Source organism: Hirsutella rhossiliensis, assembly GCF_020360975.1.
Source record: "Hirsutella rhossiliensis strain HR02 chromosome Unknown scaffold00010, whole genome shotgun sequence".
Taxonomy (NCBI): Eukaryota; Fungi; Ascomycota; class Sordariomycetes; order Hypocreales; family Ophiocordycipitaceae; genus Hirsutella; species Hirsutella rhossiliensis.
In genome coordinates, this window is record NW_025408676.1 from 880,656 (window position 1) to 908,401 (window position 27,746).

General features: G+C 55.1%; 7 protein-coding genes across 7 annotated transcripts; 5 read left to right on the top strand and 2 right to left on the bottom strand.

The window, feature by feature from the left end:
• Window positions 1-474: 474 nt before the first annotated feature.
• Window positions 475-2,512, top strand: HRG_08390 (major facilitator superfamily domain-containing protein; the record flags this gene model as incomplete). The annotated part of the gene is made up of 7 exons (XM_044866861.1): window positions 475-522; window positions 615-695; window positions 782-834; window positions 901-1,158; window positions 1,232-1,890; window positions 1,961-2,385; window positions 2,444-2,512. 7 exons carry the CDS (start codon window positions 475-477, stop codon window positions 2,510-2,512), a joined length of 1,593 nt encoding a protein of 530 aa, XP_044717748.1.
• Window positions 2,513-2,928: 416 nt separating this feature from the next.
• HRG_08391 (uncharacterized protein) lies at window positions 2,929-3,792 on the bottom strand (the record flags this gene model as incomplete). The annotated part of the gene is made up of 2 exons (XM_044866862.1): window positions 2,929-3,242; window positions 3,465-3,792. The coding sequence occupies 2 exons, from the start codon at window positions 3,790-3,792 to the stop codon at window positions 2,929-2,931; spliced, it is 642 nt and encodes a 213-aa protein (XP_044717749.1).
• A 3,557-nt stretch (window positions 3,793-7,349) lies between these two features.
• HRG_08392 (CFEM domain-containing protein) lies at window positions 7,350-9,034 on the top strand (the record flags this gene model as incomplete). The annotated part of the gene is made up of 4 exons (XM_044866863.1): window positions 7,350-7,469; window positions 7,593-7,725; window positions 7,827-8,499; window positions 8,572-9,034. The coding sequence occupies 4 exons, from the start codon at window positions 7,350-7,352 to the stop codon at window positions 9,032-9,034; spliced, it is 1,389 nt and encodes a 462-aa protein (XP_044717750.1).
• Window positions 9,035-9,712: 678 nt separating this feature from the next.
• Window positions 9,713-11,242, top strand: HRG_08393 (major facilitator superfamily transporter; the record flags this gene model as incomplete). Its single annotated transcript, XM_044866864.1, has 5 exons — window positions 9,713-9,877; window positions 9,923-10,036; window positions 10,283-10,696; window positions 10,775-10,943; window positions 11,028-11,242. 5 exons carry the CDS (start codon window positions 9,713-9,715, stop codon window positions 11,240-11,242), a joined length of 1,077 nt encoding a protein of 358 aa, XP_044717751.1.
• A 1,422-nt stretch (window positions 11,243-12,664) lies between these two features.
• Window positions 12,665-14,179, top strand: HRG_08394 (uncharacterized protein; the record flags this gene model as incomplete). Its single annotated transcript, XM_044866865.1, has 1 exon — window positions 12,665-14,179. One exon carries the CDS (start codon window positions 12,665-12,667, stop codon window positions 14,177-14,179), a length of 1,515 nt encoding a protein of 504 aa, XP_044717752.1.
• Window positions 14,180-17,358: 3,179 nt separating this feature from the next.
• On the bottom strand, window positions 17,359-17,928 carry HRG_08395 (GLEYA domain-containing protein; the record flags this gene model as incomplete). The annotated part of the gene is made up of 2 exons (XM_044866866.1): window positions 17,359-17,818; window positions 17,876-17,928. The coding sequence occupies 2 exons, from the start codon at window positions 17,926-17,928 to the stop codon at window positions 17,359-17,361; spliced, it is 513 nt and encodes a 170-aa protein (XP_044717753.1).
• Window positions 17,929-22,003: 4,075 nt separating this feature from the next.
• Window positions 22,004-23,672, top strand: HRG_08396 (RNase H domain-containing protein; the record flags this gene model as incomplete). Its single annotated transcript, XM_044866867.1, has 4 exons — window positions 22,004-22,087; window positions 22,311-22,680; window positions 22,725-22,891; window positions 23,091-23,672. 4 exons carry the CDS (start codon window positions 22,004-22,006, stop codon window positions 23,670-23,672), a joined length of 1,203 nt encoding a protein of 400 aa, XP_044717754.1.
• Window positions 23,673-27,746: the final 4,074 nt, after the last annotated feature.

Sequence of the window (27,746 nt, forward strand, 5' to 3'; positions counted from 1 at the left end):
CGTCGACAAAGCAAGAAATGAAGAGGACGTCGAAGCCTCAACCCTAGGCTTTGAAGTTGCAATCAAGTTTGCCGAACTGGGGTTCTCAGCTGAGGACGCTCCGAGTCTCCTCAGTCAATCCACTTTCCTGAAATGTCTGTGTTTTGTTCCTACCCATTATTGAAGTAAAGACGTTTGTTCAGCTCGTTACCAGCGCAACCACGGACCACGAAACATTCACCAGATTGAAGCACCTGAACAGGTGATTTTCTGTGCCAGCTGCCCTAGTCACGTGGGAGAAGTTTCAGAACGCGTGTTCAGGCGTGGGCAGAATAGCAGAAGAACTTGAAGCTCCGCTCGCGACTTGAGTTGCGGTCCTGCACAAACTGGCGAGACAAGAAACCCTCGACTTCCAAGCTGGGATCATCGGCCTCTCTGCCCTGCGTTTCCTCGACCGATCTCAAAGTGTTTCTTTCTGCCGCAGCCACCCTTGAAATGGAGCCCAAGCGACCTCGTAACGGCGAGAAAACCCCGGGGTTCAAGGTTCGTCAGCTCGGAACTGCTTTCCTCTTGACCACGCCCATCACTCCAGCCTTTACACTGTCGGTACTGACCTGGAAAATATGATGATATAGTGCTTTCTGCTCAGAACGAGTCTCTTGGCGGCCGTGTTCCTGTACGGCCTCGACAACGCCGTTGTCGCCAACATCCAGCCGGTGAGGCTTTACTGCCCCCCAGAGCCACCTATGCTCCAGCTCCCACAACATCCCGTGCTGTTGCTGATCGAACTGCGGGACTCCAGGTCATCGCGACTCATTTCCATGTCGTAGACGGGCTTCCCTGGCTCTCGGCAGGGTACGTGCAGTTCCTTCAGAGAAACACCAGGACAGAAACGGCATGGAGGTTGACAGCCTTGAGCAGATTCATGATCGGCGGCCTGGCCGTAGTCATGCCTCTCGGAAATCTCTACGCCGTCTATGAAGCTAAACGCCTGTTTCTCTTCTTCACCGTCAACTTCCTGGCCGCCCTCGCCCTCTGCGGCGCTGCCCCCAGCATGCCTGCCGAGATTGTCGGGCGAGCATGGGCTGGTGCTGGAGGAAATGGCATGCTCCATGGACTCTTGACCCTCGTTGTACGCACTTCGTCTGCGAGGCAACTCCCAGTCCACCTTGGCTACGCGTGCGTATCACCTGTGTCCCAGCGCAGCACGTTCTGGACCGCCGCTCACTCGATTTCTTTTACCTGATGATAGGTCCATAGTCTGTGTGCTCGGCTTTGTCCTGGGCCCTACCGTTGGCGGCGCCTTGGAGCTGCCTTCTTGGCGTTGGGCCCTTTATTTGAACATCTTCCTCGGGTTGTTTGTCCTGCTCGCAGGCGTCTTCCTCATCCCGTCCGAGCAACCGACATCACGAGCCTTGGCCAGGAGCACAATCCCATCACTGGACTTGGCCGGCACCTTGTTGAGCACTGGATCCATTGTCCCGTTCGCTGTGGCAGCAAACTGCGCGGGTGTTCTTTTCAACTGGACAGGCTCCATCACCATTCTGCTCTACGCTGTAAGCGCGATTCTTCTTGTCGGCTTTGTTCTCCAGCAAGCGTTCTGCATCTTCACCGCATCCTCTGCTCCGCTGTTCCCGGCCCGGCTTCTTCGCAATACAATGGTCTTGATGCGCTCTCTTTTCGTTGCCGGCAGCGGCATCTTGGTATATCTGGCGCTCTACTATGTGCCCTTGTATTTCCAGCTCGCCAGAGGCGCCTCGGCCGTTGAGACCGCGAAGCACACCTTGCCTCTGCTCCTGCCCCTGGCTTTTGCTGTGTTTGCGAGCAGATGTCTTGTGGCAAACCCCGCGTGCTACAAGCTGTGGATGATCCTTGGCTCGGCGGTTGGCCTCATTGGAGCGGTTCTTATGAGTGAGTCCTCTCTTGTCCAGTCTTACCAGATCAATTTGCAAGAAAACCACTAAGACATTCACAATCCCAGGCATGATCCGCGTCGAAGCTCCCATGTCAGCAACCTACGGCTACCAGGCCATGCTCGGGCTCGGTGCTGGCTTCTTTGCTCAGGCAGCCTTCGCCGCCGCTCAAACCGAGGTTGACTCGGACAACGGAACCTCGGACGCCATCTTGATGCTCCTCGGTCAAATGAGCGGCCTCGGGCTCGGCCTGTCTGCAGCAGGAGCCATCTTTGTCAACACCGCCAAGAGTCGTCTTGCAGATGCCTTCCCGAACCTCGACGACATGGCCCGATCCTCGATGCTGGCGGGGACTCGCAGCGAGCTCTTCTCGAGCCTCGGGGAGAGAGACCAAGCTCTGGCTTCCGTGTGCATCGTGGCCGCGCTGCGCAAGGTCTTCATTGAAGCATACGTCGCCGCCACCTTGGCATCTGTTCTGAGTTTTCTGGCCAAGGTGAGTTGATTCCGTGTAGCCCCAAGTGAAATACCGGTGGTTCTAATGCGCGGCGCAGCTGGACAGGAAAGCTACCGTCAATCAGACTGATAACAGGGAGGTCAACCCTGTGAATGCCAGCAAGTGAGTCACTGGAATTCACAGGAGCGGAATATGTCTGTTTTTGAGGTCAACTACGTTGAAGGAAGAGACAATTGGAGCGAGTACCCGTCTTTGACTGAAAGCTACCATTCTTGATGAATATACTTGGCCTCGTTGCATCGGCTCATCAAGCCCAGTTCAAAAAGCATGACTGCAAAAGTGTAATGATTCCTCCTTGGTCCCCCGGCTACGTCTTCCTCCACAAACGCTCCAGCCCTGCCTGTCCCCAGCGGCTCTTCGTGTCGACAATCAAGCCATGTGCTGTTGCCGCTAGCAACACCAGCTGCCTCTCCGAAGATGTAGGACAGTGACTGCTTCTCACCAATCCTCCCACAACATCGGCGGCTCCAACACATCGGCTGCCGAGGCCCAGAGCATGGGATACTCGAGGCAGACGTAGTGCTAGGTGCTAGCATACCGGTACTTGCGGTCCCTGTGCCCCTCGGTGTTCTGCCCCTTGGCGCTTGCTGAGATGAAGTGGCGAGCGTCGTCGATAGCACGGCCCTGGTTGTACCGCTGGAAGTTTTCGTCGATCTGGCGAAGCACTTTCCCAAACGTTTCGCGGTACTCGAGAGCGAGGCTCCCTTTGCATCGCCACACGACGTTCTCGGCTTCTGCATTGAGGACGGGTCGGTCCATGACGTCTCTGAGGCCGACTACGCAGGACTTGTCCTCCGTCATGATCGAAACCGATAGGAAGAGGGGCCTTTCCTTGTCTGTCGACAAAGACGCGTCAGCTAGCGTGAATCATGTCCCAGTTCAGCTGGGGAAGACTTGTGCTGGGTGAGGGGAGAGGGGCGAGTTGGCCTAAGAGGCCCGCAAGTGAGGATTTTGTTATATGAAGTCAAGGCAAGGGTTATTTGTTGTAGAGCGGTTCTCCAGCGTTGTAAACTGTAAACTCTCGGACAATCCAAGGCAGCACAAAGATTCGGACTTACTCGGACCAAGAACGGCAACTGGGTTCCGGCTGCGGGCGACCAGGCCGTGCTCGAGGGCGGGATAGACATAAGGGTTGGAGGGCAGAGCTTCATGCTCCGACGACCAGCCGTGAAAGACTCTGCTGAGGAAGAGCTCGAGCACGGCGGGAGAGGGCTGGGCCTCCTCGTCGTGAGCCTGGAGGCAGGCCTCGGCGATGCGGTAGCACTCTCGGACCTGTTGGATGGAGAGCTGGCCGGGGTGGCGGACAGTGCGGCGGGCAGGAGGCTGGACAAGATTCTGGCTCAACCACTGCTCGAACTGCACCCGCTGCTCGGCCGTTGTCTCCATCATGAGCTGGAGCTTGTCAGTGTGCTTGCACCAGTAAACCTCTCGGCGCCTCGCGCCGTGCCTCCTTCTAGGCATGGCAACGCTATCTCGGTCTCTCGGGCACCTACAAGCCTCTAGACCTGGAAGGTAGGTGGACGGGTCGTGAAAAAAAATCTTTGGGCAAAGGTCAGAGAGGCCACCCTAACAAGGGTAAGCCCCGAGGCTCAGGACTGACATGAGGTCTCAGTGAACTCTTGGCTGGATTCTGCCAGGATACATGGCTATTCTTGAGAACTCTGAGCACCGTCGTTTGCGCTGTTCGCCAATCGCTGTTTGGATGGTCCAATAACTTGGTGAGAATGACAAAGTGAGAAGTGAGAAAGGAAGAAGAAATCGGGGCGCCTTAAAGAGATTTTCTCGCGGCCGATATATGCAATATTCCACCGCGCGTGCTTTTCTCGCGTATCAGGTGGCAGCATGTGGCTGTCTTGAGACGTGCCAGCTGCACGCGTCAGTTGAGGCGTTGGGAACTCGTTCTGAAAGACGACGCGACCGAAGTGCGGCCCTCCGTCCGGACTGTTGGCAGCGCAACGGGTTTTGCTATATGGTGGAGCTGGAGAACAGCCGGAAGTCCTGGTGGGAAACTCGAGCCCATGTTCGGTTAAAGACGAGGACATGAGAGGTTTCACGCCTATTGGGGCTACATATGTGGCCGTTTTATACTCCAGTGAGCAGGCTCTCATTGAACTCTTGCTGCCCTCGCCTTCATCCAGCATCTGCTCATCCTCAGCCCATAAGACTGACTGTGTGATTAGGGCCGTAGCCACTGGAAGCCATAGGTAAGACCGAACGGGAGTTTGATAATCTCGATACGCTACGAAATGTTGCCAGTCGACTCCGTTTAGCAATACGAGCCAAAAATAGGAACAAGGTATTATGCGCTGCCTCGAGATAATATTTGCCTACATGTATCCAACCAATTTTTCCGGCGGTAGGAACTGAAAAGGGCACCTCGGGTAGATAAACACTCGATGTCTTAAGATGAAGTGTAAACAGCTTTCAGTTTTACAAGATTCTTCTCCTGTTTGACAAGCTATAGGGTACGTGAGTGAGCATTTCAAAGTTGTGAGACTCGACAATGGCCGGAGTGAAGCGCGAAAGCGGTTGCACAAGGCACACGGCTGTACATCGTATATGCACAGATTCTACCTTCGGGCAACAACAGGACGTAAATGACGCGTTGCAGCCCGAGCGGCTGAAAGGCACCTGGCAAGTAGAAGTGACATGAGTCCGGCAACGAATCCAGCCATGTCACGCAGCTACCTTGGGTTGAAAGCAAGTTCCCGGAAGCTATCGGAATACATCCTTTTCTTCCTGTTCCATCCCGATGGGCTAACATCTTGCAGAAGGCCAGAGGTTCCGTCAAGCTCACGGTATGCAAGTCAAAGTCATGGCTTGGCAGGGGCAGCTGGCAACGCACGAAGCAACGTCCACTATTAATAGCCGACTATGGCCGACGCACGGAGAGCCCAGAGAGTGATTCATACTCTCAATTGCCTTGGCTGCTGTGCAGGGCTTGGCTGCTCGCTTGCTACATTCAACATCGTAGGAGAGTACGGTCAGCTTGAATGCGAAGCCATGAGAGCCCAGCGATATCGGGATTTCTTGGCACTGCACCCTGGCCCTTTTGTTGTACCGCCGCGATGCCAAGGATGCACCCCACGACTGAAGGCCGTGCTTGGGCACTCGACTGATGATACGTATTGACAATGAGTAGGAGCCGTGCACATGCAAGGTGCCTGAGCGTCGCCTTGCCGGGGCTCTCCTCGTGCTCCGGTGACGTGTATGTCACGTTGCCAGTTGATGACAGCATCCGTTTGCTGGGAATTCGACTGCTGCTGGAGCAAGCCGCCAGTCAAGAGCTCAATTATCCGTACTTTTAGACAAAAGTATAACATCATCTCGGCAGAGAAGCTTCCAGGTCAAAGACGACATTGCAGAGTCGCCCACGTTGGTGACATGCATCGTCAACTACAAAGTGCAGGCAGGCACTCATTCATATCAGCACAATGCCCATTAGCCCTGCCATTAATTATGTACGAGCCTGCATGGTTGAGCACGGCCGTCATTCATTGAAGTCCCCCTCCCCCAGCGCGGCCACGTTTTGCCTATCGAATCTTCAGCAACTTCCGGCCCCGCGGGCCGTGCGGGCCCGGGGTCAGCAGTGACGAAACGAAATTGAACGACCGGGATTCCCCTACGACTTTGAATGAGGCCCATTCATGCGCTGGGGTGGCTGGTGGGTGCCGCAAGGGCCAGTGGAGGGGTCTGGGGGACAGGGCTCTCGTCCGGCAACGTGGAAAGACGGGGCCAACGGAGACGATTATGATGAGTGTTTCTCCTTTATGCGGGCCTTGGTGTCAATTTCCACGCTCTAGACCTAATGAAGTTTGGATAGACTGGCCTTCTGGAAAGTTGGAAGAATTCCGTCTCCCTGCTAGGTTTCTCCTACGCCCTGAATATTGAAGAGCGACAGGCCTGGACTCGCAAGGACCAGAGGCGGCAGCGAGATTTCCCAGGTGGTTGACTGACTTCTCGGCTCAGACGCTCTCGCCGTCGCCGCAAACGAGGTAGACAGTTCTCTAGTCTCTTACTGCTCGTGTCCAGCATACTCCGTGGCCACGGCATAATGCCGGACGCCTTGCGTACCTGAGGCACGGCGAGGCCAAGAAATCCAGGTAACGTAGCGCCGATGCTTTGCCCCAGCTGGCATGTCATCTCTCGTCCCATCAATCCCTCTTGCTTGGCGCCCGCTTGACTCCATATCCCCAACAAGGTGCCGCAGGCACCTCGACTCGGTCCGGCGAGACGAGCGGTTCGAGCGGTTCAACATAATTTTAATAAAGACGAAAGAGACCCTCAAGATCGAGTCATCCTCAAGCCCTTGGCCCTTCAGCTCGACCTCTCGCCTTGCAGATCCGAACAGGGGTGGCCCCCGCAGCAAAGGGGATCCGAGCAGCCTTTGGCGAGTCTTGGCACCATCGTCACCACGAGCTGCCTCTGAAGCTGCCTCTGGAGCTGCCCAGCGGCAGGGCATCATCAGTCAGTCCCTTTGGAAGCCCCCGCGACCAAGCCCCCTCGAAGCACATTGGTGCTGTCGAGCAGCGCGTCGTGCTCTTTGATGGGCTCGCGAGCAGGGTACGAGGAGCTGCCGCCCAGGCTCTTTGTGGAGTTGCCATGTGTGCGGCGTGCCCACCGGCGACGGCGGAAGCCGTAACGCACATACCTCTTGTCCCCCTCATGCAACGTCCTCCCTCTACCGGAGCAACGACATCGATCTCAGCCGGCCACTTTTCTTATCTACTCTCTCGTGTTTCTTATCCCTTTCGTTCTTGTCGTCTTTCCTTGGCCTTGGATATGGATTACAAAACTCCTCGGGCGGCCCGGTCTGCCTATTCACCTCTCCGGTGGTGACGCCCCGAGCCCCCCCCGCATTCCCTTCCCTTCCCCGGTCTTCGAGAACCAAGGACACCGGTCCTCCAGGCTTCGAGTGCGTTGATTTTGGTCTCGCGGCGAGAATGAGATTCTACAGCGTGGTCGCGCCGTCGGCACTGCTGGCCTTGCAGACAACAGCCGTGGTGGCCCAGACGACGGCCCCCGTGCCCCCGGAGCAGTTGCCGCTCATGCCTGATTGTGGGGTATGCTGCCCTTTGTCCCGAGATGGTGATGCCTTCAGTCCGTTGTCAAGCCTTTGCGTCGATTCGGGTTGCGGTTTCATGCTGGAAATATGTTGACTGACTGAGTTACGCCCGCCCATCTAGATTAAATGTCTCCATTATGCCATGAGCCTGTCGCCATGCGGCGCAGACCTGGCATGCCAGTGCACCGATGATGCCCTGATAGAAACCATGACGGGCTGCGTCATGGCTAGCTGCACCATCAAAGAGACTCTTTGTATGTCGCCTCCTGGCCTCCATCCTTGACACGAGCTCCTCGCCACTCTTTCCGTCCATGAGAGGCGAGTCCTGGACTCTGGCTAACATTGTGCCCGGCAGTGACGCGAAACATCTCCGCCATGGCCTGTGGCGAGCCCGTTCGCGACAAGTCGCCCGGGTATGTGGCCGTGTCCAACTCGTTCGGCATCCTATCGTCTCTCTTCGTCATCCAGCGGTTCGCATACAAGCTGTGGGCCAAGCTCGAACTCGGACCCGACGACTGGCTCACGCTGGCGGCCATGGTCAGCAGCACGCCGAGCATCGTCTTCAACGCGCACGTTGTGGCGCCCAACGGCATGGGCCGCGACACCTGGACGCTGTCGTACGACAACATCACCGTCTTCTGCCGCTACTTCTTCATCATGGAGATCATCTACTTTGCCGACGTGGCCCTCGTCAAGCTCGCCCTGCTCTACTTTTACGTCCGCATCTTCCCCAGCACCGGCGTCCGCCACCTGCTGCTCGGCACCATTCTTTTTGTCGCCCTCTTTGGTACCACCTTCATCTTTGTCGCCATCTTTCAGTGCAAGCCCATCGACTACTACTGGTGGAAGTGGGACGGCGAGCACCAGGGCCAGTGTATGGATTTCAACGCCATTGCTTGGTCCAATGCGGCCATCAGCATCGTCATCGACGTCTGGATGCTGGCGATTCCCATGTGGCAGTTGAAGAACCTGAGGCTCGACTGGACAAAGAAGTTGGGGGTCGGTATGATGTTTTCCGTCGGCACCTTGTAAGTCCCTTCTTTTCACTCGGCTGTCCCTTTGTTCATTGTCCTGGTCGACTGACCCCTGTGGCGAAACAGCGTCACCGTCGTCAGCATCCTCCGCCTGCGAGCACTCAACTTCAGCGTCCACACAGCGAACCCAACGTGGGATTTTTTCGACGTCGGCATCTGGTCCACGGTCGAGATCAACGTCGGCATCATCTGCGTCTGCATGCCCTCCCTGCGACTGCTGCTGGTGCGCATCTGTCCGCGCCTGTCGCAGTCGGCACACCGATACTACGCCCATCACGAGGCGCCCGCCGGGGCATACAACCGCGCCGCCTCGAAGCAGCAGCCGTGCCAGACGGGCACGACGTCGCGGGTGGAGCGGTCGCACTTCCGGCCGCCTGTCAACGCCAACGGAATCAGCTACGAAACGTCGTACGAGGTGGAGTTTGGCGACAAGGACAAGGCCGACGACGAGCTGCAGCTTGTCATTATGCGCGACGCGGACGTGAAGAGCATGGCAAGCTCGAGGAGCGAGCGGTCGGTGAACCTGTGACTTTGTTTCTTCAGCCTCACGAGCCCAGGACTGTTTCTTCTTCTTTATTCTTCTTCTTCCAATGTCTTTTACCGTTCTTTCCTCTTATGAGGAGTACAGCTGCCAGCGTTCTTCTTTGTGGGTATAATTTGAAAGAGTCATGGTGCGCAGCGAGGGCACCAATGAACCACGCCTGACATGGCTTCTTACGCCATGACCGGACGTGGAGAGGCCCGAGGGTCTACGAATACTAGTAGATAGCAAAAGAGATTAATCTCCTAATACATAATGACGAAGCACGAACTACTACCTTCCTCAGAACTGACATGCCAGGGACTCGACCGTGCTTGGCCTCCTTTGCATCACCCCCCCGGGGTTGGAACCGGCCGAGTCCAGGGGAGTGATGAAAGACGACTTGCATCAAGCGGCCTCATAACCATAATCTCATCGACTGCAGTTTTCATGGAGGCCGAGACTCGGAAGTCCGGGCAAGAGGAGTCCGCCCGCGCCTTTCCTTCCTTCCTTCTCCTTTCCTTTCCGTCCGCTCATCAATCTTCTTTCTGCCGCACTTGGTCCTCGCAGCCTCAACTTCACCTCAACAGCCGAGAAGACAGCAGCCCCCAGCATTCGAGAGCTGCGCCGACTTCTGCTTTGCCCGCACCCGATCTGCTTCCCCGTCGAGCCGGACAGTCGTCCATCATGACCCAGCCCGCCGGCGCCCTGGCGGCCCACCCCGAGTCGCAAGGCACCCCGGCTCCCGACGCCGACCCCATCGAGCTCTCCCGCCTCGACGCCTCGGGCGCTCGCGCCTCTCCGTCGACTGAGCCCGAGCCGGGGCGGGTGTCCGCCTCCGCCCCGGGGCCCGTGGGCGGCGGGGAGGCTTCCGGATGCGCCGCCGAGCCTCCGCAGGTCTCCGCCCAAGGCCCAGCCGAGAGGTGGAACCAGCCGAGGGTCAACATCGGCAGGCTGGCTTTTGCCTATTACTCCTTCATCATTGCCGGGATGAATGAAGCCGCCGTCGGTGTATGTGAGCACGACGTCTGCTGGTGCATCCATCGGCGTCGCCAACCGTCACCGTTCGCTGGGCTGACCCGCGTCCATAGGCCTTGATCCCATCTGTAAGCCCTCGGCAGACTCCTCCCATGCCCCCTCTCCTGCACTATATGATGGCGCGGCTACAGCCGTCGGTCCTCCACGCTCAAAGGATGCGGTGAAGAAGCAGGGAAAGGAGGCATTCGCATCCCCGCTGATGGCCGCTTCGTTACGCAGCTCGAACACCACTACAAAGGCCGCAGCAACGTCGACGTGTCATGGTTCTTCCTCACCCCTGCCGTTGGCTACTTGGCAGCCGCCCTCGCCAATGCCCCCATCCACCGCCAATTAGGCCATCGCGGCGTCGCCGTCGGGGGGCCTTTTTTCCACCTCGCGACCTTCGCTTGCTTCGCCTACAAGGGCGCCCAACTGCCGGCCCCTGCTGTCATTGCCATCAATGCCTTGAGTGGTTTTGGCAACGGGCTGACTGAAGCCTGCTTCAACGCCTGGGTTGCTGGCATGGACAAGGCCGGCATCGTCCAGGGGTTAATGTATTCCTGCTACTCGCTCGGCGCCTTCTTCTCATCCCTCGCCGTCGCGTTCATGGTCGTCGAGGTCGACAAGGCTTGGCTCAACTACTACTACGTCGTGGTGAGCCGCTGTCGCTTTTCCTTTACCCTTGTGGCCTCGCTAACGATGGGGTCTCCCTGGACGGCGACAACTTATTAGTCGGGCATGGCATTAATCGAGTTGTTTGGCCTCACGGTCGTCTTCTGGAACAAGGATGGCCCCGGTTACCGAGCTGAGCATGCCCACGAAGGCGGCACGCGTAAGGCGCTTAGGTCCGTGGTGACATGGCTATGCGCGCTCTTCTTATTCGTCTGCATGGCCGCCGAGGGTACGACTCGCTGAAAGATGGCTCTCTCTCCTTAGGCAGTGGCATGGCATGAGAGATGCTTGCTGACTTGCCCTGTTCTCTCAGCTGGCCTTGGCGGCTGGGTCGTCACGTTCAGGCTGGACGTCTCCTCCGCCTCTCCCTTGGCACCTGCCATTGCCAACTCCAGCATGTGGGCCACCATGGCCCTGGGCCGCGCCCTTTTTGGCGTTGCCACGCGCGGCTTTGAGGGGCGACGCCGCCTGACTATATGCCTTGCCACTTGCCTCGCCATCTGCGTCGGCTTCGAGCTGCTCTTCTAGCTGAAGCCCCAATTCGATGTCTCCGCCGCCACCGTCGCCTTCCTCGGCTTCTTCCTCGGCCCCGTGTACCCCGGCGCCGTCATGCTTGCGACCAAACTGCTGCCTAAGAGAATACGCATGAGCGCCATAGGCTTTGCGGTGGCCATGGGCGGGATTGGCGGCACCGTGATCCCCTTCATCATTGGCGCAGTCGGGGCCAGGCAAGGCGAGCGGGTGCTGCATCCGGTCGTTCTATCGCTCACTAGCATCATGCTGGTCGTCGGGTTGGTCTTCTCCTTGGTCAAGGAAAGGGATTGATAAGGAGTTTGCCACCATGCATCGAGTCTTGGAGGGACAGGGCTAAAACATGATAGATACATCATCCTTCTTTCGACATTGCGAGGTTGCTGTAGGACCAGCACTTTGTCTCCGATAGAAGTCACGCTTAGAGGGATCAGCAGATCATTTAGTACTGAAGAAGCAAAGCACATGGCCGTTCACATCCGAACCCACATGGCAGCGGATGGCATCAGAGTAGGGATGGTGGGTTTTCAGACCAATTGGCATCTGGAGTGGTGGAGATTGCGTCCGATGCAGGACCTCAGGTTGACTTGAAATGACGTGTATACTGCTATTTGCCGTATGCAGGGGCGAAACTGTCAGTCTTTCCGAGCGCATATTATTCTATGTCCTGGTGTTTGTTTCCCTAAATCAGGGCATGGCATGGAAGACATGTCCGTAGCCACAGTTGCGGCATTGCTTGTCAGACTCCTCAAGATAGGAGGAGCATCGTGCAACACTGTCCCTTGTTAATATTTTTTTTCTTAGTTCCAACCTCTGAACAGATGTTCTGCGGACCAACAATAAAGGATGTTGTTGTGACCTTGTTCTCAGCTCAAGACCTGAAGACCGTCCGGGACGAGTCCAGGACTCGGCGACTGTCGCCGTTCAATACCAAGTTAACTTGTGTGTCGCCGCGAGCCACAAGTCTAGCAGACGTGGCTGCGTTAGAACCACGAGCTGGTTCGAGATTAAACTCTGCCAGAACTCGGTGCGAGATGCGCCAGAACCGGTATCGCGGCTATGCTTTGCTCCCAAGGCTGTGCGTGAGTACAGCATAGAAGATGTCTGTCGTAAGCTCAATCTCAGCTCAGGCTTTCTTATACAATGTCCTGTCTCCTCTGCAATCCGCTGGCTTCATGCTTCAATGTCTTCCTCTACCTCTTTGACCATATCATCATTCAACATCCCCAAACCACCTCTGCCACGTCCATATTGCCAACGAGATCATCCAGCATGGAGTTGTTGCCCACCGAACTGGTCGATGAGATCTTGTCTTACTTACCGATGCCGAAAATAGGAAATCTGCTACAATGTAGCAAAACTGTCTGCCGCCTTGTTCAACCGGAGCTGCGTTGATGGAAAGAGAATTCTTCCAGAGCCATGCGCTGGGCCTGCATATGCTATCAAAACGATGAGATCAAATGCGCCGATCCCGGTAAGGACGTCCCCACCACGCATCAGCTCTCGGCAAGTCAGTCTAACGGAAGGAAAACCACAGAGAAGGCGGTATCGACTCTCTATCTGGCCACTGAACGGAAGTCCCCGAACTTTTTCAGAATCCTGCTGAAGTATGCCGCCAAAATCGACAGAGTCCCGCCGGACTGGCTGAAGCTCCATCTAGAGAAGCTCATGCAAACCCTCTCGACACCAGAAAATCTCGATATTCTGCAAATATTCCTGGAGCAAGGCCGTGACATGCAGGCCGGAGCTCGGAATAGCTCCGAAGTCGTTGTGCAGCTTTTACTACACCACGGCATCGACCCGGCTCAGCTCGCTCTGGGAGACGGACCTGATCATATTTCGCCCCTTTCTGCTGCGATGCTGGCAGATTGGCCCTTGGCTTCGAAGGTACTGGCTAAGAGAGAAGCGAGATTTCCGGGGAGCGGAAACTTTTCCCCTATCCGGAAACCAACTCATATTCCCATTTTTGCTGCTGCAGAGGCGATGGGCAAGGCGCCAGGGGACGGCTACGGAGCGATGAAGCTCTGCGTCGAAAGCGGATGCGACATAAACCAGCGCTCAGTAGCATGGAGATCTTGGGGCAAGTTTCATCACAATTGCTGCCCACAGTATACCATGCCACTTCTTTTCTACCTCGGTTCCATTAGCTCCTGGGCAAGCGATCAGATTCCTTCCATTCTTGACTGCACGACTTTTATGCTTGAGAAGGGCGCCGACAAACCAAGAATCCACAACCTCTCTCCTGAACACCTTCCTCATGAGCTGGTATATTTATTCCCATTATGGTCCGAATATCCGACGCTTCGGTGCATCGAGCTGCTCATCGACAAATGGGGCTTGGGGTCATTGGCAGACGATGGCTTCTTCTCCGTCATCCAGTTGTTGGTTCAACGCTGCATGGCGGAGAAATATTGCTGGGCAGAAACATTTCTACCCAGGTACGACCATGTGTTTGACCCCCACAGGTCGAGCGCCGAGCCTGCGATATCAGGGTGGCGGCGACTTTTGGAGTTGATCCTGTCTGACTTTCGCCCCCGGCGCCTCGACAATTTACTCTGCCAGGTCATCAAGCATAAATTGCGGACCGAGCGCCACAGCTGTCATGTTGCAGGCCTCGGCCCCCTATTTTTCACCACTGTCGATTTCCTTGCTGACCTTGGCGCAACCGTGGATGCACACTTGATGTTGTCAGGTTACAAGGCGCTGGACCTGTTATGCTATAGTAAACCAGGTGAATATGGATCGGACAACGAACGCTTCCTTTACCGGGTGGTTATTGAGCAGAGGCGAGAGCTCCTCTTTCTTCTCCTAAATGAGCCAGACGAGACCGGAAAGCCGCGGAGACGGGCGATTGACCGCGTCAGGACAGCGCGTCCAACAGAGTGGAAAACGGAGATTATAGCAAGGCTGTCGATGTATAAGGTGTCGACGTGATTGAGGCAGCAGAAAAGACATTCGAGGTCGTTCAGGATTCTTTGTAATCGACATAAGATGGGCGGCTGCAGTGCAAAGCAAGATAGGGCTGTTCTTCTGGTTAGTATTACGGTAGACCAACCAACACATGGCCATGAAGTTTGCAGCCCATGCCGACTTACAAGCTCTTTCATTTCAGGTAGTCAACGAGGGAGAGCAAGAGAAATAAGTCAGGGGCTGCCGCACGTCTACAGACCATTATCGCCATACAGAGAGGTCACTCTTTCAAGGCCAACGGCATGTGCCCAGGAAGGACGATGAATGAAAAGCATATAAAAATAGGAAGTATGAACTCCTATATGTATCAAATCATCTACTTGTGAATAACGAGTGAGAAAGTGCAACGGGCTAGAACATGGACCCTGTCGATGCTTCATATTACGACTTTATTGAACATGAGTCTCTACTCGAGAGACCTCGTATCTTGATACACTTGGGTTCACTTGACCCTGTATGGTGAACAGGTGCTGCTTCTTTCATTGCCATCTCAGCCATAGATCATCTAGTCACATTTCCAATGGTGTCGAGATTCAGGTCCTTTTACGGCCACAAAGAATCACAAAATGCCTCGACGACGGCCGACGCAAGCAGCGTCATCCGTAGACTCTGGAGCATTTGCGAAGATAAAAAGTCCAGTTTTCGCTACTGCCATCTCCAGCTTGGCATAGTCTTGCATCTTAGCTTACGTACATGTTGACTGATGAATGGTTTGGCCATCTTTGTCTAGGACTGAACACCGCCCGCATGCCACCAGTACCGAGCCTGCTTACGAGTTGCTCCACGGATCTTGTGCGAGCTGCTTTACCGTATCTCTGTCCTCCGTGCGCCATTACAGCATCCCTCTGACGAGATTCAGGAACCCTTGTTTGTTCTTATTCCCGAGGAATACCTCACAGCTTTTGAGCTTATGTCGAACGGTATCTTCACGTTACTGGCCGCGATTGTGTATGGCGCATATGGTACGTTGTCATAAAGGTGCTTGGTTAAAAATGTCACGAGGCAAGCCGCCAGTTACACCTTAATGGCACCTCATCCCCATCCGATCAATTAATGGGTAGGTACAGCGGCATTTGGCCAGAGCGATGTATGAAAAGGCGCCGGACCACGAACCCAGTACATGACGAGACGGCCCGTAGTAGAGCAGGAAACAACAGCTAATACACTTGTTGTAGAAGCTCCAGTGTTATCTGAAGAAGGTAGCGAAAATGTCAAATGCCTGGGGTGCATCGGTTGCGCGAGGAGCCAAGCACACTTCCGCACTACATCCCTATGCACCAAGATCATGGCAATATACACGCTCGACACCTGACTTGCTGCCTGTATCTTCGCCGTCACAGCCAAAAATTATACATCATCTGGAAGTCCATCCAACACCGGTCGACATGTGTGTCCTTTACAGTTCTTACCTTGGAGATTAAGGCTAAGAATCCCTCGACTTTCTAGAAGGATGCGAGGGTCAAAGATCTACACATAGCAGCAACTTCTTCTCAGAATAAAATGTAAAAAACGCAACTTTGTGGGTTTACCAAGACACCTCTCCGACCCTCCCGTTATAACAATTGTTCAGACTTGGGGATTACGGCTTTCGGTCAGAGACCCCGCCGACGAAAGAAGATGACCCTTGACTAACCGGCAGACGGCCCTGCCTGCCCGGCCGACCGAAAGTGATGCTCGACTACGATGGTGGCTGAAGGACCTCGACCAGCCACTGTTACGCAATCATGACCCCGATATCGTAGGAATCTCCGTGGACGCTCTCGTCTACCAAATTGGGGAGGCCGCTCGTGCCATAGGTAAAGTTAGGTCTTGGGTGGAAAGATAAATGTGCCGATAATAACGATTTTGTTTCACATTTCCAACACAAGACCAAGCAAAGCCCCGGGATGTCGACTTTCTTTCCCTAGTGTTGAGACCACATAGCAGCGCCTGTAGTCTGCAGCCCCCTTTCCTGTCAATCTGGACACCATCGATCCATGCTCAGAATCTGATGTACATCAGATATGTCGTCCACAAGATTAACCGCCTCTTAATAAAGATCACTCCAGATCTTTTCCAACCGCAATATTTCGGCCGTCTAATTGATAACCGGAATGCTTCAGCCGGTACAGAGCATGCTGGTAGCGGCTCGAAGTGTCTCACGTTAGAGAGACCTGCCTGAACTAGCGGTGGCAGCCCCTGGTAAAGGCCGTCGCCGAAGCTGTTAGCTGGCCTGTCTACTCTGTTCGCTGATGTATTATTACTACCGGCGCTGATGGGGACTTCTGCTGCGTTCAAAGCTCGGACAGCGGCGATAGCAGTATCGTACGCAGGATGACGGGTTCTCCGTTCGTGTTTATGCACGGGGGAGAAACGACAAAGTTTGAACGACAGCGACCTTATTTTCCAGGCTAACCTATCTATAATTCCAGTTTCCAATTCGCCGTCGATAGGGACCGGCTTTAGGATGTCGCAACCGGCAGACTGCGCCCGGCGATAGCTGTCCACGTAGACGCGTGGGCCATGACAAGCTTGCCGTATCGGTGAGCAGCTTTACCAAGGCAAGGAGGGTCTGATCATGGAGGCCCTGTGGATCCGCGGTTTCTCAAAGAAGTCGCTTTGACTGGGGCCCTGCACTCACGTCTGCATCTGCGAGGCGCTCGTGACCCATGATCATTCCGGATGAAGTTTCAAGGTAAACGTAGCCCGAGTACATAACGTGTTGCCCTCGAAGACGCCAGCATTTTAGCTCGAGACCACCGGCATCGCAAGGAGCTTCGTGACCGTCACTACCTAGTTTTCGAATAGCACTCGGTTCATGCGGCCACAAGTTTATAGGGACAGCGCACTTTTTCGTCACCGCAAACCGAGGCCCCCACTTCATTGCTGTGAATAATAACTCGATTTTAGGCGCTTAGTCGAGGATAGAGAGTAGCGAGAAAAAATAGCTATATACGCTAGAATGATAATCCAGATGACGAGTAAACCGGATACGGCCATAGCCTCGATAGAGAAACTCATAGGCTGGGTAGAAAGGGCGTAGACAACCATTACATTACCCCGGCACAACTCGCCCGTTCAAACCCAAGACTTTGTAGTCGAAGACTCGATATAATTCGAGGCCACTTCCGTCTGTAGCTAGCCTAATCAATACCTGACGTTTCCTAAAAGTCGAAGGGCGGAGCCTTAGAATCCTTGCTGCATCCAAAAACAAACTGCTTATTCTTCTCGGTCAAGACAACCTCATTCCCATCCGGATCCTTGACAGTCATTGAAAATGCGGCACATGTCTGCGCATTTACATACAACAATCTAAAGGGGATATACGCTCCAGCTTTCTCGACCTGGTAGGTGAGTGGGGTTCTTTGAGGTTGTCCGTAAAACTTGGTAATATCCGCATTGTGGCTGTTGAATCCGTCTTTGGCGAACTTGCCAAACCAAATATAAGCAGCATCATCCGCCTCGAGGACGTTGAATGTATAGGTGCCCTTCTTGCTCGGGTGAAAGTAGGCAATGTGCTGGAGCACGATGTTTTCCAGGGAGGGGACATTCTTGTCATAGATAATGGACGGGTTGGTGCACGTCGAGTCGGACTTGACTATTCCAAATTTCTTCGTTGTCCCACTGATAAATGGCTTCTGTCCCTTGAGGAAAGTCTGAACGCTGAAGGTGTCCGAGTACCAGTTTGGGTTTCCATCATTGTAGGGAACGCCGCCGGGCGTTGTCGTTGTCATGTCGGATATTGCCCGTTTTGCCTTGGCGCCTTTATAAAACGCCCATTGTATGCCAACTTTACAGGTGTCCGGCTTGCAGGGCCCGCCAACACAGCATTTTTGTCGTTTGTGGATGCACTTTCCATAGCACGAGACCTTGCCATTGCGGCAGCATGATTCCTTAGAGGGAATACATTTGGTGTCACATTTCTTTCGGCCAAGAGGACACGGCCGATGATGAGTTAGGGTGGGGGCGGCAGGGTATCCCGTCTCAGATTCCTGAGGCGGAGTAGAGCTAGAGTCGTCGTAGTCACCAGACGGGTGGTTCTTAGACACCGGCGTAGAGTCTTGAGCAGTGTCTACTTGACCAGATTCTTCAACTGCGTACTTCGCAGAAGCGTCAGGACCGTTGACCGCAATGGCAAGCCCATTTCTTGCAAGGAAAGCCGCGGCTATAATGTAAAACTTCATTTTGGAGAAGAAACCTGGGGCTTACGGGCCGGGCAAGATCAAGGGTGACTCAAGTCGGGGTTTTTGTTGCCCTGCAGCTTGATAGGGAGCAAAGTACGGGTTTGATAGCGAACTGGGGAGGTCTTATGGTTTGACGGTGGGACAGAACATCACCCCTTGCCTAATATGAATCCGTCGACTTGTTCTGAGAGTTTCGAGAGTAGTGTTGTTTACTGGAATGGTTCTGCTTTCGGCGCAGCTGTGACTCGAACGCCGCCTCCTAAAGTCGAGTCCTGGGGAAGTTGACTCACCCTGATCTCACAGTGTGCTAAAGAGGATAGCGGTCACATTCTTGTGGGTATAAACCAGTTGCCAAGTCTTGGACACAACACCTTCATATTAACATCACTGCGCCCTGTGAGCAAACAGGTATGAAGCCCAAAATTAAATTGCCCCAGGGGTCTTATCTACGACATCCTCAAGACCAGTCAGTGGTATGTCCGTCGCCTTTTCTCAACACGGACTTTGTTTCACAGAAAGACGTGGAGGACTGAGGCCAAGGCCTCGCGCCTCCCCTCTTTCTCAGTCCCGCTCTTGACTTAACCTGGCAACAAAATTCGGGCAGGGGTCGCTTAGACGTCTTAGAAAGGCAGAACTGCCCACAAAGAGGTTTTTGTTTCCATTCAGGGCATCGTGGCGAGAAAACTGCGATGCCAGCTCATTCTCAGCAACGGTGCCCAGGCCAGTTTCCAAAAGGCCATGTGAGCTCCAGAATCTTAGGGTAGCGGTCATTATGGCGCCCTGGCAGCTTGACCCTAGAGACTAGTGCGAACGAACCAAGGTAGTAAGCTCATTCTCAGTTCTCCCAGGGCAGGAACCGACTTTCTTTTGTAGCATTTCAACCAATTTAACCTCTGAGACAAGGTAGATAGCCTACCTAGGCACTGGCGTTGCCCTCTATGAGGCGGCAAACATTTATCATTGGGCCCCTGATTTAATAGCGGGCCGCCGTGCTCTAAAACTTCAGTCATATGATTGGCCAACACCCCATCCCGCCTTTCGTTGGTGAGACATGGTAAGGACGAGGGATGCCCGATGCTCGGAATTATAAATTCGCAAGCTTTTCCCGGTCCATCATTGGCCAGGTGTAGTTCTGAAAGAGTGGAAAATATCTTATTGTCATGAATATCCGGGTTTTCTTCAAAAAGGAGCTGTCCCACCAACTGGGTGACAAAAAAGGAGGCCCGCAAATAAGCCCCCCCGCCGTATGTCACCACTAGAACTCCCCGACCAGCCCACTGTGACAATGATTGTGTCCTTTCAGGCGGCGATACAGAGGAGATGGCGGCTCTTCGGCACCAGCCGACTAGCCCGACTGATCGCCAAGACCGCCCGGCCCGCGCAGTGCGACACCTGTTGGGATTATCACTCCCGCTACGCCTGCGACCGAAAACAAGCCTGCCGACGATGCGGCGGGAAAGACCATCGCGATAACGACTGCAAGCAGCCGGAGAGGTGCGCGAACTGTTCCGGGCCCTTCCCGGCAGACCATAAGGAGTGCCCTGCCAGACCTAGGCGCTCTCACGGCCAACTCGTGCGGCTCTCCAAGATCGAGAAGTACGCCGTAAGGAAGATCGGCTCTCAGCTATACCGGCAAGCCAATATGGAGCTCGAACGGGCCACGGCGACCGCCTCCCCAACCCTCCCAAGGACCGACCCCATCGCCCTGCATGAGAGCTGCCGAGGCCCGCCTAGGCAAGCAACAGGACCAGCAGCAGCAACAGCAGCAGCAACAGCAGCAGCAATGTCGACCCCAGCGGCTGTCCCCCACCAGCGCGCAGGCGCCAGACTCCACAACGCTCCCTCCACCACAGGAAGACAGATCCGAGTCTCCTATGAAGAGGCGCCGACGAAACGTATCCCTGGACCCCTATGAACAATAGGCCCCCAACACTAACAACTCGCGACAGGAGGACGATCCGAGTTCTCCAGGCCAACGTGGCCAAAATAGGGGCCTATCATAGCATAGCCCTACGACTAGCGGAAGCAGAAAACTACGACGTCGTGCTCATCCAGGAACCGAACGTTTGGATAGAAAAAGAAGGCGGAGCCTGCAGGACCCAGACGCACCGCTCCTTCCACGCATTCGCCCCAGAACGCGCCTGGGAACCGGATCAGGCCCCGAGTGATCTCGTATGTCCGGAACCACCCAGATATACGGGCAGAGCAACTCTGCCCCGCCCCTACGCGTGATATCCTGTGGCTCCGGGTAAACAGCACCCTTATTATCAACTTCTATCGACACGCGAAGACACCCGAGCCACTCGACTACCTCCTCCACCAGCAGGACGTCCCCGAGAGATGCCTCATCGCGGGCGACTTCAACGCCTGTCATTTCTCCTGGCAGCCTGGAGCCCGGAGTGCGAGGAACGGAAGGACATCGCCCAGTGGGCGGCCGACAAGGGCTCGGACTGCTCACCACGCCAGGCGAGGCCACACACGCCCGCGGAAATACCATTGATCTAGCCTTGCCAATATCCCTCTGCGGACGCGCTTATCGAAGAGCACCTTCATACCGGCTCGGACCATTACACGATCAGCATTACGCTCCCGGCGGATTCCCCAAGGACGATAGCTAGACCAAGGGTAAGCTCCGAGGAAGAAATGAAGCGATTCGAGGAACTTGTGCGGGCTGGGGCCACAGCACTACCCCGGCTGGCCGTTGAGCCCAGAGGCCTGGAGAGGCTGGCCGAGGCGCTGTCTCGCCTACTCCAAGAGGCGGCCGACGCAGCGGGCCGACGGCCCAGGAAGAACGCGAGAGGCACCCCATGGTGGAACGATCAGTGCGCGGTGCAGCGGCCGAACTAAGAGCTATGCGGCGGATCTACCCCACAGGGCACGGCAGAGAGGTCCAGACTGCCCGGCGGGAGCTGCGCCGGGCGGTACGGCGGGCTAAGAGACATTTCTGGCAGACTGTTCTAGAAGGCGCCGAGAGCAACCAGGATATCTATAAGATCATGCGGTGGTCGAGGAAACCGAGCCCGTCCCGGCCCCCGCCTATACAGGTAGGCGACCAGGTCTTCGAGACCCAGACGGAAAAGGCAAACGCGCTCCGAGTCGAGATCCTAGAAAGGCGCGGGGCCGCGGACGACATCCCGGACCCCTGGGCCCCAGAGGTGCTGGCCCCAGGAGGACTCTCGACTGCAGCGTCACGCTCGCGGATGCGGCATGCGCCTGCACCTCTACGGGCAACACCTCCCGGGGATCGACGGCATCACGGTCCGAATGATCCGTCGCGTCTGGATCCCCATCGGCAAGGCGGGGAGGAACTATATGAAGGCTGCCTACACGTGGGCTACCACCCCGCCTGTTTCCGCGCAGCAGAGGTCGTAATGATCCCTAAGCCTGGCAAGAGGGACCTGTCTATTCCGAGAGGCTGGAGGCCGATTTCTCTCCTAGCTTGCCTCGGCAAGGGACTCGAACGCCTAATAGCCCGGCGCCAGCCTGGGCTGCGATCACACAACGAGTCATCCACAGCCAGCATGCGGGTGCCCTGCCCAAACGTTCAGCGCTCGACCTAGCGCTAGCATTGCTCCACGACGCGGAGACGGCCCTCACCGAGGGGAAAGTCGCCACGCTAATCACGATGGATATACAGGGCGCCTTTGACACGGTTCTGCGGAACCGGCTCCTCCTACGCCTACGGGAACAGGGCTGGCCAACAAACCTGGTCCGGTGGGCAGGCTGCTTTATGGAGCAGAGATCGGCCAGAATACGGCTCGAGGATATAACGACGCCGACAACCCCCCTGACGTGCGGGCTGCCACAGGGCTCCCCGGCCTCCCGATTCTCTTCCTCCTCTATACAGTGCCCATCTACTCGACAGGGGAACCGAACTCGCGCTTCGGCTACGCAGATGACGTGGCCACCCTGATCCGGGGCCGGTCCTACAGGAGACGGCCGCCCGGGCCACGCGCGCCGCGGGTGAGCTCATCCAGTGGGGAGCCGATAATGGCGTAGTGTTCGACCCGGGCAAGACAGAAGTCATCCACTTCACGAGACCGAGATACAAAGGGGACCTGCCGTCGGTCTGGCACGGGTCCGTAGAAAAGGAGCCACAGCAGGACCTGCGCTGGCTCGGCGTCTGGTACGACAGAAAGCTCTCATTCCGCACGCATGTGGAGAAGTGGGCCGCGAAGGCGATGACGGCCGCAGGGTTCCTCCAGAACCTCTCAAACACCCGGCGCGGAATCCCTCCCCGGTCGACACGGCATGCGGTCACGGCCTGCGTCCTCCCGATCCTTTATACGGCGCCCATGTATGGTACCCGGGGGCGCTTCGGCCTGTGTGGGGGACTGCCCGCTTAGTTCCGTCGCGGATCACCTACCTGAAGAATAGGATCCAGCTGACCTTAAACGTCGCAATGCGCGCTATCGCGCCCGTCTGGTGTACCATGCCGATTGTGGCCCTCCACCGAGAGACCGGCATCCCCCCTGCCACGCTGCTCCTCGCAGACGCCCAGAGACGCGCCGCGGTCCGTCTACGCTCCTAGATGAGCGGCACCCCTGACCCCGTATGAGCATCCTCCCAACGCCTGGCCGGGAGCTAATGAAGAGGCACGGTATGCGGCCCCTCGCGCGGCCCAGAAGCAGCACGCCTCGAGACTCCTGCGTCTTCACCAAATGACGGCCCATGCTCCGAGGCCCCGACTTCTCCCCCCAGCACCCCCTCAGCCCGACCCGACAGGGGGCGTAGACAAAACGCAGGCGGCTCGAGACTTCCACTCGTGGCTCCGGGTATGCCCTGAAGATACCCTCATCGTCTACACTGACGGCTCGCAGAGCGAAGACGGCGCCTGCGGGTATGGGTACTCAGTGTGGCTAGGCCCCAGCGAAGTGACCTACGGCAGCGGTCGGGTCCTACTCGCTGAGGTCTACGACGCAGAGGTGGAAGGCGCCCTCGAGGGGCTTCGAGCGGCACTCACGTGGTCCCCCAGAACCCCGGACCAGCAGTGGCCGATAGTCGTCTGCCTTGATAACACTGCGGCTATAAGAGCCATACGAGGCAGCCCATCGATCTCGTCGCAAGCGGCTGCGGAGAAGTTCGCTGAGGCCGCGGCTCGACACGGAGATGTCAGCACGCGTTGGTGCCCCGGCCATACGGGGATCGCCGGCAACGAGCGGGCCGACCAGCTAGCAAAGGAGGGCTGCCGGGCCGAGGGTCCGGACAGATCGCCGACCTACGCGAACATCAAGAGACAGGCCAAGGCTGCGGCCAGGCGCGACTTCCAGGACTGGTGGGCCGCGGGGCCCTGAGCAGCTACAAGAGCCTAGAGCTCAAGGCCTCGCTCGGGTGCCCCCGAGCTGCACACCAAACGAGAGCACCTCCATCACCTGCTCGCTGCGAGGAGCGGGCACGGGGACTTCGCCGACTACCACGAGAGGTTTAACCACGAAGAGGCCCGGATCGAATGCTCTTGCGGGAGGAGAAAATCACCGACACACCCCTTCTACTGCCGGAAGGTAGGTACTCGACACCGCCTAAGGCTAGCCCCCACGGCGGGCAAGGCTATCAACCAGGCACTAGGAAGGGGATTTGACCGGTTCCTCGGGCTAGTAACGGAGGCAGAATTCTTTGATCGGATCTGCCACCGCCACTAGCTCGAGGCAACCCTCCAACCTAATATGTACAACTCTCTTTTCTATGTTTTCTGCCCGTAGGCTCCCTGTGGGCCTACGGCCCAGCTGACTGCGTGGGCTTTCTCAGTCACCCGGCTCTGACCGAAGACTGACTAATATTACGGCTTCGCCGCCGTGCCCGGAACCCGCTGACGGGGGAAGGGACCTGAGAATCCGAGCGGCCACAGAGTCCAAGAATTGCTAGATAGGGGAGTAGAAGTAAGGAACGCGCGACGGGTCTCCGACGAGCATCCCCATCTTGTACTATACCTAGCCTAGCACGTCTTTTGCCCTTATAGGGATGTCCCAGACGGTAATCAATACTACTACTACTACTACCACTAGAACTCCGAGGGAGCCGCTTTTCGAAGCTGGCATTTTCTGAACTACGTACGCTCTCTACGCCCGTGGTAGTATAGTGAGCTTTCTCCGTTGTTATATCTTTTCTTAAAACCTCGTTAGCTTAAAGCGTGATTTACGGTCTAGATATCTTTCTTTCCCACCCCTTATCAACTTCACTCTCTCACACCCTTGTTCGTAAATATTACTGTCTTATTGTGACAAAAAGCGCGACTTAATGCAGTATCTGCGAAGCTAGTTACAGCAGAGACACCATTTACAAGATCTATCGAGAGATGGGGGCCTAGGCAAAGCTTCATATCAGATGAAGGATAACTAACATTCGTCTTTGAGAAAGCGCTCATTAAAACATCAACTAATCAAAAGAGGCGATGAAAGACAAAGCCATTGCATTCGAACATCTTTTCCTTTAGACTCCTGGTAGAGTAAAGCCACTAGCCTTGGGCCAGGTGCCCATCTTACCGGGATCACCTCCAATTCGAGATAAAAATGCCAATGGCGGGGATTACACCATCTAGGACGAAGAACTGGTACCAGAACGGCGGGAAGATATTTTTGTTCGGTGTCGCGGTTACTTTACACGTCTTCCCTGAGCACGAGACTTTCGAGAAGATGGTGCATGCGCCCATTGAGTTACCGTGGGTGCTAGACACGGAGCCTGGGAGCGAGACCTTTATGTCCCCGTTTTATGCTGCTTCATTGAGTTTAAAGAAAATAATATCGTTATACAACCATTAAACATTGTGTACCTCGAATTTAGGGCGCAGCTTGCTCTAAGAAGATACGGCGGCGTAAATATCTCGACGCGATACTTCTAGGAATTAACCTTATCCTCAGTTTCAGAGCCAGAGACTAATACCCGACCATTGATGAGGTTGATTGACTCAGAATGATATAGATGAGCTATTATTGTATTCGCCATAATAGTCATCCGCCAGGCAATAGGCGTAGCCGGGCTGTAAAGGACTGCATTGAGGTTAAGGCTGCTATCGTTATTAAAGTCGGTAAAGCCACGACGAGCTTCATTCATAATAATATATATGCCATCAGGTAGAGAGGCGATATAGGGCATAATGCGTTGAGAAGGCATATGCTCAATCGTCCACTCAAAATTAGGAGCATCCGAGTGGATGTTGTTTAGCGCGTTGCCGGTTATTAGGCCAGGCCCTCCGCAGATGATAATACTAATATGGTCCTTATATGGCACGTGTTGAGGAATTACAAGGGTCGTGCCTTGCAACGAATACATAAGGCCTCCCCCCGGGTTATTGACAGCGCCAGGGATCTTCTCAAAGGTCCTAGTCGCAGCGAATGTCTTCACGTTAAAGATACGGGCCTGGGTCCAATACGCAATAAAGATGCCTCCAGGGGGGAGGATGGCTAGAAAGGGGTAAACGTTTAAGGGTCATCGAGTTCTAGCCAATCCATATATAGAGGCTTGATCCCGGTTGGCGGTAGAAATTCGAGGGTTTTAACGGGTTTGCCTCCCATTTCTCCGCTAACGACAAGGACAGAACCGGTAGCCATATTCATAGCCGAGGTATACCAGCGGCCATCCTGAAGTTTAAAAGTCTTGCTGTCCCCTTGCCAGTCGTTCTTGGACGCCGTCCAGCATATAAAAGCGGACATCATAGGAGTGAACGCCCCCATTACCCCCGATGCTTAGCTTCCGTCCTGCCTTATCCGGTAGGGTTACGCCTGCAGAACAGAAGAGAGTCACAGGCCCCGCCGATAAGGAATTGATAGAATCCAGCCTCAGGAGAACCCCTGGTGGTACCAATCACCGACCCTGCATGCCAGGTTGATGGTCGGCGATGCGATCGCGCCGACCGCCCAGATGGCTGCCAGTACCCAAGCTCTCGAACTTTACCACGGATGTGAGAAAGGGGGGTTTGAACAACTGGGCCAAGTAATCTTTGTAGGTAAGAGATTGAGTGGCAGTGAGGAAGACAAGCCAAATGAATCCAGCATCTTTATACTTGCTGAGCCGTCGCAGTCGAGCACACCAGGAAACCATTCGAGAGGCGATCTACGCTCTAGTTAGAGACAGTTTTAGATTGTCGCCACTTTTCCGCCCCGGTGTCACAATCTGGAGGCCTTGAATATTGGGACACCCAAAGGCATGAAAAACGGCCCCCCCAGCCTCATTCAGCATAAGGACAATCAGGTCCTGTGCTCGTATACATTACATGTACGCCTTGAAGAAGAGGTTCGGTCGATCCGTTAAAGAAATACGAGTTATAGCGGTATCTAGACCTTGGTCTTTCCTCTGAAAACAAGCCATGGCTCCTGGATAGGCATTCGCGAGATACGTCTGTGGTATTGCTACCGTGCCCTTAAAGTCTTAGTTTAAAAATATCTCTAATAGAATAAACAATCTCCACACTCTTCATCATAAAAGAAATCATGGTCTATCACCTTAAGCGCGCTAAGGGAGCAGAGAAGCCACAATTCCTACAGGGCTACACATTGTTAAGCGGACCAAGGTTAAAGACGCGCAAGGTTGCCGAGACTTCTATAGTGGATAAAGTAATTACCGGCAATATCAAAGCGCTTTTACTGGTCAATATCCCTGTAGATGGCATCGTCGATCCCTTGGCGCACTCAAAGGGATGGAACATCATGACGAGCGAGCAGAGGCACCTCCGCTTGAAGACCAAGTTGAAAAACGGCCCTCTGAAATGTACACAAGAGCAAAAGCTTCTGGAGGAAATAAAAGTTCATTTAATAACCTAGACTAAAAAAGGAAAAGACAATCGTTAAGCTAGCATCTCACTAGGCTTTGTCGCTCATCCTATGTTTAAGGGGTCTGCTAAGAAACCTAATAGAAATCGTATCTTGTCGCGTCCATTCCAACCTACTAAAGTAGCAAGTGGTCAACACACTTTGTAGTGAGACTGTCCACTGCACCCTAGACAAGGAAACACTATCAGAATTGAGCATGAATTTCTCAGGTCTCGGATATATCTACAGGGACGTCAGCCCAGCAGGACGAGCCAACTCTCTCACAAAGGGCTTTTGGCGGTAGCCCGATGTCTCGCAGCTGGTAGTACTGCATGCCGAGTGTCTCGACAAGAAGGGGTTCACTCGTCTGGCCTTTTGGGGTTGTTCAAGATTTGGATTCACTGCTTCGTACGCTCTTCGATCCGTTCTACGTAGCATAGAAGCACTACGCATCTACGCGAGACTACAGACGAGCTAATGGCACTCGGCAAGGCCAACCAGAGTCTCTGCCGCATCATCTGAGACTGTCTCGAAGCGAAACAACACTACTCTCGGCTCACGGGGCGGAAGGGCAGGCTGTTGCTTCTTAGATCTAAGACTAGGTATCTCGATGCAAGTTAGTGTGAG